Here is a 15,600-nt window from a genome sequence, read left to right on the forward strand (position 1 = left end):
TTAGCTTTTAATTGGGCGCCGCTAACCGCCAGCACGGTGCCCTGATGAGCTCAGCTCTGGGCGCCCGGACGGACCTCCTCCTAGCACTCCCTGCCCCGCCCCCACTCACGCATGTGCGAGGTTATCTCTGTGCTGCTGCTCTCTGCTCTAGTCTCGGTCTTGCACACACATGCTGCTGCATTGCATGCTCCACTCACTGAGTGATGCTGCTGGTGGCGGCAAGAGAGTGGGTGTGAGTTTCTGCTGCTGCTGTGCCTGCTCCAAGTCCAAGGAGGAGAGGCTGCCTACCTGGCTGGCTGCTGCATGGGGAGGACGAGAACAACGATGAGGGAGTTAAGATCAAGAAGCCAGGAGGAGGGGAGCCTGCCTGCCTTGCTGCTTTTGCCACCAGGCCGAAACTCCAGTCAACAGTCGGGTCGCGTCTGTCTCAACAATGAATTGCTGTGCATTAATCCAAGGTGTGTATCTGTTTGTTTGTTTTAAAAAAATTTTAAAAAAATTTATTCATGGGGGAGGCTTGCCTGCTTGAGAGCTGGCTCTTCTAATCTTTGCTGAGGGCGGGGGTGTCTTGGGCGATGGCGGGGCGGTGGTGGTGGTGGCTTGATTGAGCTGCGCAGGCTTAAGGGGGGGGTGTCTCAAGGGTGGCGCCTTGGCGGGGGCGGCAGCGGCTGGGAGGGTGGCGTGGCCTCCCCACTCCCGTTGTTGGAAGAGGCGGTGGGAGCGGGTGGTCTTCTCCCACGCTGTCGCCTGCTAGACTGGGACGCCAGGGGGACATGTCCCGGCAGATTTCCAGGCCAGGTCGGGTGCATCGGTAAGGCAGCTCCCCTGCCATCAGAGGGAGCTTGCTGCTGCACCACTCGGCCCAGAAGTTGGTGCTCTTGCTGAGAGGGAGGCCACCTCGCACGGCATGTCCAGCAGCAATGTGCGGACTGCCAAGAGTGCAGCCGACCGCAGGCACTGGCAGCAACAGGCAGCAGCCTCTCTCTCTCTCTCCTCCGACCGCTCCTCCTCCTCCCTGCCTGCCCCTTCCGACCTGCGACCTGACAAACAGCTGGCACAGAGTAGAGACTCTCTCTCTCGGTCTCTCTCTCCGTGCCACCAGCAGCAGCTGCCCGCCGCCTCTCAGCTGTTTGTCGGGTTGGGAAGGGAACAGGAGGGAAGGGCCGGACTAGTCCACTATGGCCTACCCCAAACCCCACGCTGGTTCCTCCCTGGAGCTTAAAAGCTCCTTCTGCCCAAAGGAGCTGGGGTGGCTGCTTGAGAAGCAGCGTTTCTATTTGGAGAATGAGCTTTCTTTTTGGAAAGCAGCTTCCCCCGCGCCCCCTCCCTCCCTCTGCTTTCCAGCGAACGATCTATGCAAATATCCTGTGATCAGGACCAGGAAGTAAGCAGCCGAGCTAACTTGCAGGCTGAGAAAGTGAAGTTCCTCTCTGCAGAGGAGCCGGGGTGGCTGCTCAGAGAATGAGCGTCTCTGCTTCTCCTTCGGAGGGCTCCCCTGTTGTCAAGCAAACAAGCTTTGTCGTTCTCAGAGGTGCTCCTGCTGAGCTCAGGCTCCCTCCAGCCTTTTGGCTGAAGCCACCGTGGGATTAATTTGCTGATCTCTGAAACCGCCATGTTGAGGAAAGTTAGTCTCTTCTGCACTCCTGCCACCCTTTTCCTGCTCCCACTATATTTTTAATAAGTGTTTGATTCTTTTGTTGCGGGGTGGGGGACTCTTTATTTCTCCTGTTTGTTCAGTGAGCTGGAAAATGAATTTCAGGAACAAAGCTCTGCCCTGCCTGTGCTGGAGTTGGCTGCTTCATGAAGAAAACATATTTAACCCTAACTCTCTGAAAAGCAAGGAGCTTTGCCCCTTAAACATCAGTGATCTTAAGACTTTTAATATCCACCCTTCTTACTGCTCTTAGACTATTCTATTTTATTAATTATAGGCATGTTTCCTTCACTTCAGTGCTTGGGAGGATTGCCAATTAGTAGGCTTTCATCTGTTAGAATTAAACCTTTCTTAAAGTTAAAAGTTATATATGCAGTTACTTCCATTTCAAGCAAGCCTGCATTTCCAAAATGCAAGCAAAACAAAAGCCTTTGAACAAGTTATGAGCAGTATCTATAAGCAATTGTATTTTTGTATAAACCCCATTTCTGTGAAGTATCATAACATCTATGATTGATTTCCCTTGACTTAGACAAATTGTTGTAAATTTTGTGTTTTAAGTGTTTTTGCGTTAGAATTATATTTTTTATTGCTTTGCCTTGAGAAATATTTTGCTTAAAAGTGTAATACAGAAGGCTAACATGTTTCTTTTTCTGTGGGCATCTCTGCTTTCTATACATTCTGTACTTCCTGTGGTTTGCTTTGCTTTCTGTTTGTCATATGGAAGTAGAAAGCAAGAGTTTTAAAAGAATTTCTAAGCACCGCTAGGGGAAAGTCTATGTCTTAAGAGGGAAACTAATCCTGCTTGATTTGCCTGCACACTGGGGCCACCGTGTTGAGCAGCTCCTCCGAATAAAGGCATTTGTAACACGAAGAGAAGCACAGCGAAGTTCCACTCTAGCTTTGATTTAGTCTCTTCCCCACTGAATCTCTTGGTTTTCTCTTCTTTTTGCCCTGCCTCTAGCCTTCCACACTACTATTTTCCCATCCTCATGCTAGGGATGTGCAAGCTGGCTCAAGATCGAGCTGGTACGCCATCGAACCAGTTTGGCTTGAGGGTTCGCCTTTGAACTGGACTGGGCCCAGTTCGGCATGGAGCCGGTCCAGGGTTCAAAAAGGGTTTTTTAACTCACTGCTGGGCCTGGGGTAACTTTGCTGCCTCCAGGGGAGTGCTGCCACAGCTGCGGAGAAAAGCATCTCTGAAGCTTCTCCCTCCCTCTGCCAGCTTCACCCACCAACCTCCTCCCGCCAGTCTTTACAGGGACAGTTCAGCCCATTTGGGGGGCTTTCCAGCTCTTTCCCGGCTCGCAGAAGCCACTGTGAAGGCCGCTGGACATGTGTATGGGCTATTTGCATGCCCAGCTTTGAACAAGACTTCAATACTTTGAGAAGCAATTCCCCCAGAAAACCTCTTTCACATGCTGGTAAAACAGGGGTATCGTTCGGACAGATTATAGGTCATGGCTCTTTTCCTCTTCTATACAGCTTTTACTGTCAAACAAAATATAACATAAACAACATAATACATTTTACATTTTACAGTGAAAAGGCTTGCATCAAAAAATATCAAAAGGCTTGCATCAAAGAAATGCATAAATCAAAACAGATAATCTTTAGAAATAAACACTCAGAAATAATCCATAACCAATCAAGGCTTATGAGCCACTCAAAAGCTCACTTTAGCTTGCATACAGAAAAATAGTTCTTTCTGGCATCTCAAAAAACCTGCTTTAAAATGGTATAATGTAATTTAAAGCTATTGTTAAGACTGGCTCCCTCTTAAAACTTCTTAAATAGTTATTCTCTAAAAGTATATTTAGAAGTCCATTTTCTCAGCAATAGTTGAGACAGCCCATCCATAAGGCTGGGTGTTTGCTCACTAGGTCAGCCCATGATGCCTTCTGTGTATGCTCTAGAACCAACCCTACAGGTAATTATTATATTCACTCCAACAACCCTTCCTAAATCAAAACAATTCATTTAGTTTATGTTATTTAGTCCTTTAAATGTTGCTGTGAGTAGAGACAGAAATATTGTTATGGTTAGTTTTATTCTTATATCCTCATTAAGGCCAGACCGGCCCCTTGGCAGTGAAATATTACAGCACAAAAGTTATTCTTTCCAGTTTCCAAGCAGTTCTGGCTCCAAGATGGCTCCTTAATTGTCAAGCAGGAAGTCCAGGCCATGCTTATCCATGACATGGAATAATTGCCAACAGCTTATGGCTGGATGCATCAGTGTTTTAAACCAACATTGCAGTCACTTAGACTTCCTGTTTATCAGACTTAAATTTTGGTTGATGCTGCTGCATTTCTGCTATATTTGTACATTTCATTGTCTGAAGCTGGTCTTTTACAGAGAGAATGTATGCAGCTTTGTTTACAGGACAAGAAGAGCCCCTGGTGGTGCAGTGGTAAAACTGCCGCCCTGTAACCAGAAGGTTACAAGTTCGATCCTGACCAGGGGCTCAAGGCTGACTCAGCCTTCCATCCTTCCGAGGTCGGTAAAATGAGTACCCAGAATGTTGGGGGCAATATGCTAAATCATTGTAAACCGCTTAGAGAGCTCTGGCTATAGAGCGGTATATAAATGTAAGTGCTCTTGCTATTGCTAAGAATAACAGAGTGCCTGTCAGATACTCAGCTTTGATCCAGCCGCTTGCTTCTTGCAAAGCTCATTTTGCTTCTCTTTGCACCCAGACCACAAAGAAGACAGGGCACCCGTGTATGGGTTGAACTAGGGCCACACTTCATTAACTACAACTATCAAGGGATATGCAACAAAATTAACTAGAGTGCAGGCAATTCTTCTTCTCTGAGGGGGCATTCAGCCTCCTATCGAGAATTGTCTGCCCCCAACACTGTTGGGCAAATCTACTGGGCTTGGAGGTTACCAGCTGTGCTAGCAGCATAGAATTGTCCAAGGCACACCATTTACTGTGGCAAGGAGGTAACCAACCAACTCACCCCTTTCTCAAGCCCCAAAGCTCCGATTGAGTGGGCTGAATAGTACCCTAAAAGTAGTCCATTCTCAGTCCCCTTGGGCCATGAAACCCTGAGGGGCTGTTCCATGGAACCATCTTTCACCTGCAAAGGTGCCTTTGGTTGAACACCGATCAAGATCTTATCTTACCCTGCCTGCACTCATCTGCTCATGTGACCAACTAAATAACATACAGCTCCCAACCATTAAAGGCAACCCCCATAAGAGCACCTCAGTGAGGAGCAGGTGAAAAATTATCCACCAAGAGCTAATTGAGGTGGAGATAAAAAATTCCTACATGGCCCCAAAGCTACCGGCTTCTCACTGAGAAAGCATGGATGTGGGGGGGGAACCAAGGAGCCCTGAATGGAGTGAGTAGCATGCTTTAAAAGTGTGGTGAAAGCCCTGCTCTCTCATAGGCCCATGAAACCATATTACCACCCTCTGAACATCTGCCCTGCCTCCCTGCTGCCCGGGTGGAAAACCTGCCCCACCCAACAGCTATTCTTGGAGTTAGGGCGGAGCAGCATTGTGATCAATAGCAGCCTAGGAAGCCTCACTGAAGAAACAGATGTATCACTTAAGATTAATCCCTTCAGTACCAAAATAAACTGATGGGTGGTGGTGGGGTGGGGGGCTGATGTTTTCTTATATGGAAGATTTAAACTGCAACGTAAGGTGTGCATAAAACTGTAATCATTCCAATCAACTATTTTAAAACTATTTCAAAGTATACTGTGCTTAGAAATCTGCACAGCTCCTCTCAAGAGCACCATCTTGTTATGGTTGTGGCTGATAATATGAATGACTTCCATATTCATATTTAAATATAAATGCATACTTTAAAAACCTAGATAACATGCCGCAAAAAATGCATGTTATCTCTTATTTATCTTTATTCTCTTTGGGTGGCCATTTATTTGCATTTTTAATTTTGGAGCTGCTTTTCCCACTCACAAGTTGGATGCTCAGAGCAAGAATTAAAAACACTAGAGTAAAATCACCACCATCTCCTAAGGGCCAAACTACTTGTTACACAAAACATGTTGTTTGGCCCTTGCATGCTGCTTTCATTTTTTTTTAAAAAAAATCACTCATGGGGGTGTTGGAGGCGATACAGACCAGGACCACAGTGGTGGGCAGAAAGAGACATTCATGCTTTCCCTCAGTCACAATCCTGACCCAGAATAAGGTGTCCCATTCAAGTACTCAAGTACAGCCTCCTCTACATAATTTCTGAATGAGGGTAGGGAGACAAGGGATGGGGGGACAAGATGATCTTCTATGTAATATTGAATCAACTTTTGTGCATGCTGTGGTATGCAATCTTCAAGTACACAGATCTGCATAATATCATTACCAATTCTGCATTTCCCAAACGCACACATACTGCTGCACACAGAAATTTCAGTCTAATGACTATGCAACACATTTTCCAGTTTGTACAGTATTTTTCTTCTCCCTACCATCAATTCAGTGAGAGTGAAAATTGCATTGAACTGGCATATGCAACAATCTAAAACAAAGGATGTGGTCTCACATAGGCTCTGGAATAGCATGATTTAAAGCACTCCGCTTTGCAGAATTGAAATCCTGTATTAAGCGTTAAAAGCGAGGTGGCTGTTGAAGCCCTTGTGGTGCTTGGAAAAAACTGTAGTTTTTGACAAGCTTCATCTACGAAGTTTTCCATTTTTCAAAATAATGTTTATTAAGATTAATATTGAGAAGTATGAGTGTGTGTGTGGGGGGGGGATGTAATTACTTATGTAGCAGAGTATTTCAGAAGCTAACTCACTCCCATTACGGCAGAAGTTAACAGGGTCTCAGGTCAACAGCCTGTAAATGATAAGCATGGAGATTCATGTAAGGTTAAACTAATCTACTTTATTCAGAAATACATGATGATAGGAAAAGACCTATATTTTACTTTAGGCTACGTGTTGATCAAAGAGAGACCTATAGAAGCATAGTACTCAGGATGAGAGCGCGCTAGAAGCATTCTGAGAAGGAGAAGAAGGAAGTCATTCCCAGGACGTTTCTGAATACATTCTATCAATCGAGGGGTCATAGAGGCAGAGATAAATAAGAAAAAAGAAGGAGACCTTATCTATCTCTACGCCCCTGCCCCTAGTGGTCATTAGGGTTACTGTCAGGGATGTACAAACAAGTTCAAAAACAAACCAGTTCAAAGTAGAACTGGTTTGGCTCGAAGGCTCAGAGTTGAGCCAAACCATCACCAGTTCGGCTCGATCCCGGATCAACCCCCCTTGGCCCATTGGGGGGATTCGCGAACGAATTATACACACACACAGAGACACTTACCCCATCTAGGGGGGTTCTCTGAGGCGGAAGTGTGTGTCTGTGGAGGTTCCCCTTCCTCCACCGGCCTTCCCGCCTTCATAAACAGCCCTGTTCGGCCGTTCTTCAGGCTGTTTGGGCTTTCCCCCCATGCACGGTGGCCATTTTTGAGGCTGCCACGCCTGCGCAATGGGTCTCTGCATGGCCTGGGCATGACCTGGAGTTGTCCAGCTAGACCCTGAGCCTTCGAATTGAACTGGTTCAACTTTGAACTGGTTCAGCTCTGAACCTGTTTGTGCATCCCTAAATCATACTTCTGGACATTTCAATCAAAGTTCTATTCTTTCTCTCTGCCACTCCATTTCCTTCTGGAGTATAAGGTATTGTTCTCCCATATTTAATTCCTTCTTAAGTAGTGCTCAATATTCTTCCCAATATATTTCCCACCATTATCAGTGTGCCAAGTCTTTTAGGAATATAGAAAGCTGCCATATACTGAGTCAGACCATTGGTCTATCTAGCTCAGTATTGTCTACACAGACTGGCAGTGGTTTCTCCAAGGTTGCAGGCAGGAATCTCTCTCAGCCCTATCTTGGAGAAGCCAGGGAGGGCACTTGAAACCTTCTGTCTTCCCAGAGTGGCTCCATCCCCTGAGTGGAATATCTTACAATGCTCACGTGTGGTTTTCCATTCAAATGCAACCAGGGTAGACCCTGCTTAGCTAATGGGACAAGTCATGCTTGCTACCACAAGACCAGCTCTCCTCTTCTTTTGTTTTCTTCCAAATTTGTTGTTTACTCTACCCACATATTCTTTAGGTTATGGCAATACCTCATGTTTCTGGTGGGCCACTGTGCAAAACAGAATGCTGGACTAGATGGGCCTTGGACCTGATCCAGCAGGGCTGTTCTTATGTTCTCTTTGAGTAGGTAAGTGTGAGTATAGGGATAAAAATCACCTATGAAAATCAGGAAATAGAGATAGTTTTCTTGTGTCTTTACTGGAAAGGGCCTACAAATATCACTGTGAATCATATCCAAAACCTCACTGGATTGCCTTTCTGTGGTTGATGAATATGTGCCCCTTGTAACTTTTGCTTTAATAAATTTAATGCACTTGACTTCAGATTTGCATAGTTTAAATTGTAGGTTTCTTGCCAATTGTTGTTCTACTAATTTTGAAATGAATTCCTTGCGACTTGACAGCAAATCAATCAATCAATCAATCAATGCCCAAATTGGCGGTGGCATAAAATAATGCAATTTGTGTGTGCACTCATTTGCAACATTAGTTTGCTCTCTTTTGCAATCTATTTCATACCGATGATCATCTTTCAACATGTTTCATCAGTAGTTTTCCTCCTTTGAAAATAAAACAATGGCCCTTTCTGAAAAGAACTCTATATCCAATGTTTAAAGGAACAAGAAATTAAGCATGAGAAAACAATTCTGTATACTCCAGAGCAAAATGGGATGGCGGAGAGACTGAACAGAGCCCTGATTGAAATGCCCAGAAGTATTCTGCTTGATTCAAGACTGGAGAATAAATTTTGTGAAGAAGATGTATTAAAACTAAAGGAGTGATACCCTTTGAGCTGTGGAATGGGACAAATGTTGGGAGGCAAAGTTGCCATTGTTGGGTGCTGGTCCCTAAACTTAACCATGTACAATCTGAACCCTTGTTCTGCATCATGTTTCCTATTCAGTAGAATAGAAAAGTCTCTAAAAATGAAGAACTGTTAGCAAGTAGTCAAGCATTACTCTGAAGTATCTTTGTAAATAAAGAATATTTAACTAAATCTCATTTTAAATATTGTAATATTGATGAAATACTAAAAAGCTAAGTATTAAACATGTATGTTGGAAGGCATTAGAAGAGGAGGCTTTGGCCATAGCAGAGATGTGAACCTGAGGATAGAGATGTACAAGAGACATGAATCTCTTTTATAATGTCCAAAACCGGAATCTCTGCATCTGCCTACTCAGAATTAGCAAACTACAGCTGAAGTGGAAGCTCAAGCATCTCACTGGATAGGAGGGTGGCGTTTCCTCTTCATAGTTTCCCTTAAAAGCCTCACAATCTCATGTACCCCTCAGTTGTGCTTTTCCTTCATAGCCTCTCTGCAACACATCTTGTCCTCACATTTTGGAGCCAAAGGCTGCAATCTTATGCCTGCTTACTTAGAAGAAAGTCCCACTGTTATTCAGAAGCAGGACTCACTTCTGAATAAACATGCATAGGACAGGACTGCACCTCCACTTTAGACCATCTCTCCAGTACATAATGTTATTTGAGTATGCAAAATAATCCAAACTACCCATATTGTGGCTTGAATTTGCCATTTTTAATAAAAACAACATTTTAAATTTTTGGTCACTGAAAGTATAAATAAATAATATTATTAAATAAAGCAATAAATAAACACACTGTCCAGCAATATTAACACTGATAAAAGTGCTCAAAATATAAATAACATCTTCACAGTAGTTTAAGAGGATATTAAAAGTGGCATAAACTGATACATCTGTGTGCTTCTTTGCGTTTCTCTGCTGCCTGTCCTTTCTTTTGTTTTGCGGGGTGGGATGGTCCTTTCTTAGTGTAAGGCTTCACTGTAATATTGCATATTCTTGTTCTGTTTTCTAGAAACATGTCATTGGAGGAAGCAAGGGAAGATGAATGATTCTGGAGCTCTGCTCAAGTTTCAGTTTCATTCAGCTGCTTTTGTTACATCACCAACTGTTGCAGATTAAGCTGAAAGGAAAAAGGGAAGAGTTGTTAACATTCCGTATAGTTTTGGACTGTGTTTCCTTTTCTGGTCATTATTTCAAAAATGGAGCACTTTGAATCACCACAGATTGAGGGTTCTGTTACAGACTCATGTTGCAGTATCAGGAAACTGAAGCGGGGTGCGCAGCTAGGGGCGAATCTTGCATTTGTGGGGCCTCCTTAACATTTCATATGATTACAGAGTCATACTATGATATACTATGTAAATAGTATGAGTGAGGTTTTGGGGCATGTCCAACTAGTTTGGACACATAGTGCATTTGTAAGGAAAAAACATTAAAAGCACAACATATGCCCCTTGCTTCACAGTTCTCACTCAGACCACCTGAACTGCAAACTTGAGCATAGTGCATTTCCAAATGCATTTCTCCTCCCCTCTCATTCTCTCATTCCCCCGCCCCCACCACCTTGCCCTGCCATTTAAATTAACTGAATGCACTTTTTTTTTTAACACCAAAATACACTCAAGGAAAGATTGGATTTTATTGTATTGTATTGTATTTTTAGAAGAAAATCTGAGCATACCTACTGATACCAGATTTTGCATGGACAATCCTGCCACTCTCTCTCCCTTGCAGACGTGTTGCTAGGGACTTAAAAGATCCAGGGCTTAGGCTCACAAAGGCCTGCCGGAGGCCCACAGCCTCCCCTCGTTTTTGATAATTAAACCTTTTCATGTTATCTAAAGGTATCCAGCACTCTCCTCCCCACTACTTTACTTCACCGCTAAAAATTCATCTCCTTTTCCTCCTGCGTCAGAGTTCTCCTGCAATCAGTACCCACACAGTTGAGAACCAGTGTGGTGTAGTGATTAGAGTGCTAAGACTAGGATTGGAGGATTTGATTTCTCCATTCAGTCATGAAACTCACTGAAACACTCTCCTCCAAACCTGCCTCACAGGATTGTTGTGAGGATAAAAGTGTAGAGGAAGAACAAGTACACTACCCTGATCTCTTTGAAGGTAGAACAGGACATGTGTCTATAACATATACATATTTATGTTGACCTTTAGCCACATGCAGTCCAATCCTAAAAATGAAAACTCAGAAGCAAATTCAAATGGCCTTTTTACACCTAGCACAGTAGCAAGCAGCCCAGTTTAATCCATTCTATGAACCACATTTCATTTAAGCAAAAGTATATGTACAGTAACTATAGTGTATGTCGATGCACTACAGTATAGTGTGTCTACTCTACAGAAGGAAAAGCCAGCAATTTGATTTCAAACAGGATGGCAGAAAAAGACAAGGAGGCTATTCCTACGATCACCCAAAAGCAGGCGAAGGGAGCCCAGCACGCTTTGGGGGGATAGTGTGCTGCAACAAGAGCCCGGCAACTAGCCACAATAAATCCACCTCCCCTTAAATGAAGTTAATGGAGCGACGGCGCCGTTAACATTGTTGTGCTCGTGTGTCACCGTGGTGCATGGCAACACATGAGTAGACCCCTGTCCGAGGGGCTGCAAGCAGCCTCCCGGGCTCAGGGGTCTCTCCAGGATGCCCTGTGCACTTGCGCGGGGCAACCTGGGACTTCCGGGGCCATGTGGCCCCCAATCCCCGTAGTCCTCGCCAGTTCTGTGATGGAACCAGCAGCCATGTGGGCGGCCATCTGGCCACCCAGCTATGAGCGGCTGCTCATCTGCGGGGAAAGCGGGCTAAGTCCGCTCTCCCCACAGAACCGCATCAGGTGCTTCACATGTGTCGTGTGAAGTGCTTCAATATGCAAGTTATTTATATACGAGTAACTGCTTCCTAAAGAATGTAGCAGTATAACTGGATTTGTCAGGAGTCTGGTAGCCATTATTAGGAGTCTGGTAACGAGAGAAGTACTGGTAAGCTGAAAATAGGAAATCTTTGTAGCTTCATGTGTGTAGTATTGGAGTTGCCACTGCATTTTGTCTGAAGCTAACTCATGAAAATACTTTGAATTTTGAATGAATGAATGAATGTGCTAAGTTTAGTTTGCATTTTGTTTAATTCTATTTACTAGTTTTATGTGATACATTGTTTATATTATTGCTTTGTGTGTTCAGTACATGAAAAAAATGTTCATTGGCTTTCTGTTCATCTCTTACCTTTGACTACGGAAAAATATAATGGAGGACACCTGCCTCTCGCCAACTGTTGTGACTGAATGGCAATATTTATTTTATTTTATTTATTTAACATATTTTCATACCGCCCAAAACACAAATTCCATCACACACACACACATCTCATTTATACGTAGGTGGTATTTCATACATTCTCAATAAACTCTTCCAAATATCAGGGATCTGTCGAAGAGTTCTGTGAGAGAACATGGAGAGTCCAAGTCACCACCAGTCCCTCATTTTCAAGTAAATGTACCTCGAAGGTGGGGCTCCCACAGAGGAGAGGTATGGCTCCAGTCAGCAGAAGAAAACTGGGGAGTGCTTAAGCAACAGCATCTTAATAGCACTCATCCCTTCTCTTCCAGATGGGGGAGAGGGGAAGGAGTTACTGGTGGGGAGCCAGGCAATGCAGTGGAGTGTGGAGTACATTGAGAAGGAGAGGAGGAAGGGTGGCCCAGCAGGGTAAATAAGGTCTTAGAAGGGGTGTTGTGGGGTGGCATTACCTCCCCACAACACACACACACACACACACACACACACACACACACACACACACACACAATTGACCACCTAACCAACTCAGCTCAACGAAGTTATGAACTTAGGACTGGTGAACAAACTGTGAATGAAATCATTATGAACTACAGGTAGGACTAGATTTTCCACTGTGCTTTGCTTACAATCAATGTGATGACCTTTGCACAGAAGATAATGAGCTTCCCTGTTCCATGAAGAAGATGCTGCCTGCAGAGTGATGCTTTCCTAAAGGGGATGACTTAGGAACATAGGAAGCCGCTGTATACTGAGTCAGACCATTGGTCTATCTAGCTCAGTATTGTCTACACAGACTGGCAGAGGCTTCTCCAAGGTTACAGGCAGGAATCTCTCTCAGCCCTATCCTGGAGAACCCAGAGAGGGAACTTGAAACCTTCTGCTCTTCCCAGAGCGGCTCCATTCCCTGAAGGGAATATCTGACAGTGTTTGCATGTGGTCGCCCAGTCAAATGCAACCAGGGCAGAATCTGCTTAGCTGGGGGACAAGTCATGCTTACCCCTTTCCCTCTCCCTTTCCCTCTATATCAGATACTGCCTAGCCTGTTGCTGGGGAGAAGATAATGGGGAGTGCAAAGGTGTGGAGGGACTGGATCCTAAAGGACTCAGATTTTGGGGATCCAGTTCTGGGGACTCAAGTTCTAGGGATCTTTCAGGTTCTAGCCTGGTGTTGGGGCCGGGAACTGGCTCTTGCTTCAGATTCAGACAGAGTTGATATGTTCGGCAAGTATAATGACAGATATAGATGAGATATACTGTATATGAGAAAAAGGGGTTTGACTACAATGCACAAAATTTCTAAAAGGTTGTAGTGGTTTTACACATCCCCAACTGCTCTCCATAACATTAGTTGTGCTTTCCTCTGCAATTCAAAATAAAAGGCTTTTTTTTAGAAAGTAAACCCTACCTTCATTTTGGAGGCTTTTGGTAAGTTGGTCAACCAGGAGAAAGCATTGCTTCACCTCCATCTGGACAATCTCCCAGGCACACATGCTGTACTGTTGCTCTCTCAGGAAGTCATCGATTCTTTGAAAATAGCTTTTCACTCTCAGCCTGATCAGCTGGGTGCTCTGACCCCTTGGAGATGTGATGGCATTCTCCATATTGGCACTCAAGCAGGATCCCAGATGCTTGATCTGATGGTCCAGTCCATTCTGGAAAATTGCCATTGAATTCATATCCCACACAGTTTCTGTATGGTTTTGGTTGAAGATGCGGAAGGTCTGCTGGAGGATTTCATGGATGGCCACCTTGGCATTCTCCCCCTGAGATGCTTGGATCTTCCTGAGGATTTCTGTGGTGGCCATGACGTCTCTTCCATCGTCTATGCATTGCAGGGGAATGCTTGCTCTCATTTTGCTCTCCAGAAGTTCCAAGTTGCTTTTGTTCACATTCTGTAGCCATCTGCGAAGTTCGTTGCAATTCTGAGAAGAGATGCCAGTGAAGAAGAGCATCAGCAGGCAAAGATGTAGGCAGCCTTTTGTGATCATGGCGGATACGAAGATATTTGCAGAATATGCTGAAGTGGGTCCTGACCAAGATGTCCCAAAGTCTGCTGCTTCTTTTGGCTTTCAGTCTTTGTATTTAAATGGTGAGGGGTTGGAGTTGTCTTTTGTTTTGCCATTTTCTATTTAATAGGATTTTCCCCATTTTCTACTTTCAGTTTCTACTTTTTGACAAACTTTAGGCATTGTTCACAATAACTTAAAATGTAATAATTAGGATTGTCCATATTAGAAAATAGAGTACTTCAAATTATAAGAATAGATAATTTACAAGATAATTGTTTCCTAACTCCAACTTGGTTTCAGTATCCCTCCAGGTATAAAAAGACACAACAGGAATAGTAGGTTTGGTTCTTCAGTGTGATAACAAGCTAGTGGCAATTGAAATCGATGAATAGAAAGTTATGGATTGTTTTTGCAATCATTTATTTATTTTACATATTTCTATACCGCCCCAAACTAACATCTCTGGGCAGTTTACAACAAAAACAAAAAGTTAGAACATTAGTTAAAACAAATAAATGACAAATTAAAACAGTAGTTAAAACAAATAATAAACAACAAAAAGTTAAAACATTATAAGAATTTAAAACCTTAAATCAATAACTTAAAATGAAGTTAAAACTATGAAAACGATATTTAATTAAAAGCCTGGGTGAACAAATGTGTCTTTAAAGTTTTTTTTTTTTTTTAATGTCAGAGATGGGGAAGCTCTTATTTCAGCAGGGAGTGCATTCCAAAATATCGGGACAGCAACTAAGAAGGCCTGTCCCCAAATAGCCACCAAATGAGCCAGTAGCAGCTGCAGGTGGACCTCTCCCGATGATCTCAATAGGCGGTGGGGTTCAGGCCAAAGAAGACGTTCTCTTAAATACCCAGGGCCCAAGCCGTTTAGGGCTTTATAGGTTATAACCAGCACCTTGTATTTCGCCCAGAAACTTATTGGCCGCCAGTGTGGATCTTTTAAGATAGGAGTGATATGGTCTCTCCGAGATGACCCAGAGACCAACCTGGTTGCTGCATTCTGAACCAGCTGTAGTTTCCGGACTACATACAAAGGCAGCCCCACATAGAGCGCATTGCAGTAGTCCAGTTTGGAGGTTACCAGCATATATACTACTGTCGTGAGGTCGCTCATCTCAAGAAACAGACGCAGCTGACGTATCAGCCGAAGCTGATAAAAGGCACCTCTGGCCACCACCTCAACCTGGGAAACCAGGGAGAGGTCTGGATCTAGAAGCAGCCTCAGACGGCGAACCTATTCGTTCTGGGGAGGTAACTATAAGTATCTCCGTCTTATCTTGATTCAGTCTCAGTTTGTTATCCCTCATCCAGGCCATCACCGCCTTCAGGCACGTGTTTAGGGAGGTTATCATGAAGCTGAAAAGTTCTTAGGGGAGATAGAGAATATACTGTAAGCCTAACATGGGTTTGATGGAGTTAGAAACAGGTTTCATGACAGTGAGGAACCCTTGTAGCATCCTGCAGGTGCCTATCATTTTCTGCCTCCCAATTCATCTTGTAGATATATAACATCCCTGGGGAAAATTTGTGGGGTTTGGTGCCCACAGCATACTATCTCCACAGCACTCTATCTCCTTTTCATCAGACCCAGGCATCATAATTGCAGATCCTAATTGATCCACAAATACAAAACAACTTGAACTTGGATATAGACTAGATAGGCTCCCAGATCTTATTGAAGGAGCCAACTTTCTATGGGTAAGATT

At 44.0% G+C, this 15,600-nt stretch overlaps 1 protein-coding gene across 1 annotated transcript; it reads right to left on the reverse strand.

Annotated features, from left to right (window-relative positions):
- Positions 1-9,680: 9,680 nt before the first annotated feature.
- Positions 9,681-13,855, reverse strand: LOC128343652 (interferon beta-like). Its single transcript, XM_053293082.1, has 2 exons — positions 13,273-13,855; positions 9,681-9,685 (listed from the first exon to the last, which is right to left on the reverse strand). The coding sequence occupies exons 1-2, from the start codon at positions 13,853-13,855 to the stop codon at positions 9,681-9,683; spliced, it is 588 nt and encodes a 195-aa protein (XP_053149057.1).
- Between the last annotated feature and the right edge of the window lie 1,745 nt (positions 13,856-15,600).

This window comes from Hemicordylus capensis, chromosome 2, assembly GCF_027244095.1.
Source record: "Hemicordylus capensis ecotype Gifberg chromosome 2, rHemCap1.1.pri, whole genome shotgun sequence".
NCBI lineage: Eukaryota > Metazoa > Chordata > Lepidosauria > Squamata > Cordylidae > Hemicordylus > Hemicordylus capensis.

Excerpts from the sequence above, each read along its gene's own strand:
- LOC128343652 (XM_053293082.1), bottom strand. The coding sequence starts at position 13,855 with ATGATCACAAAAGGCTGCCTACATCTTTGCCTGCTGATGCTCTTCTTC.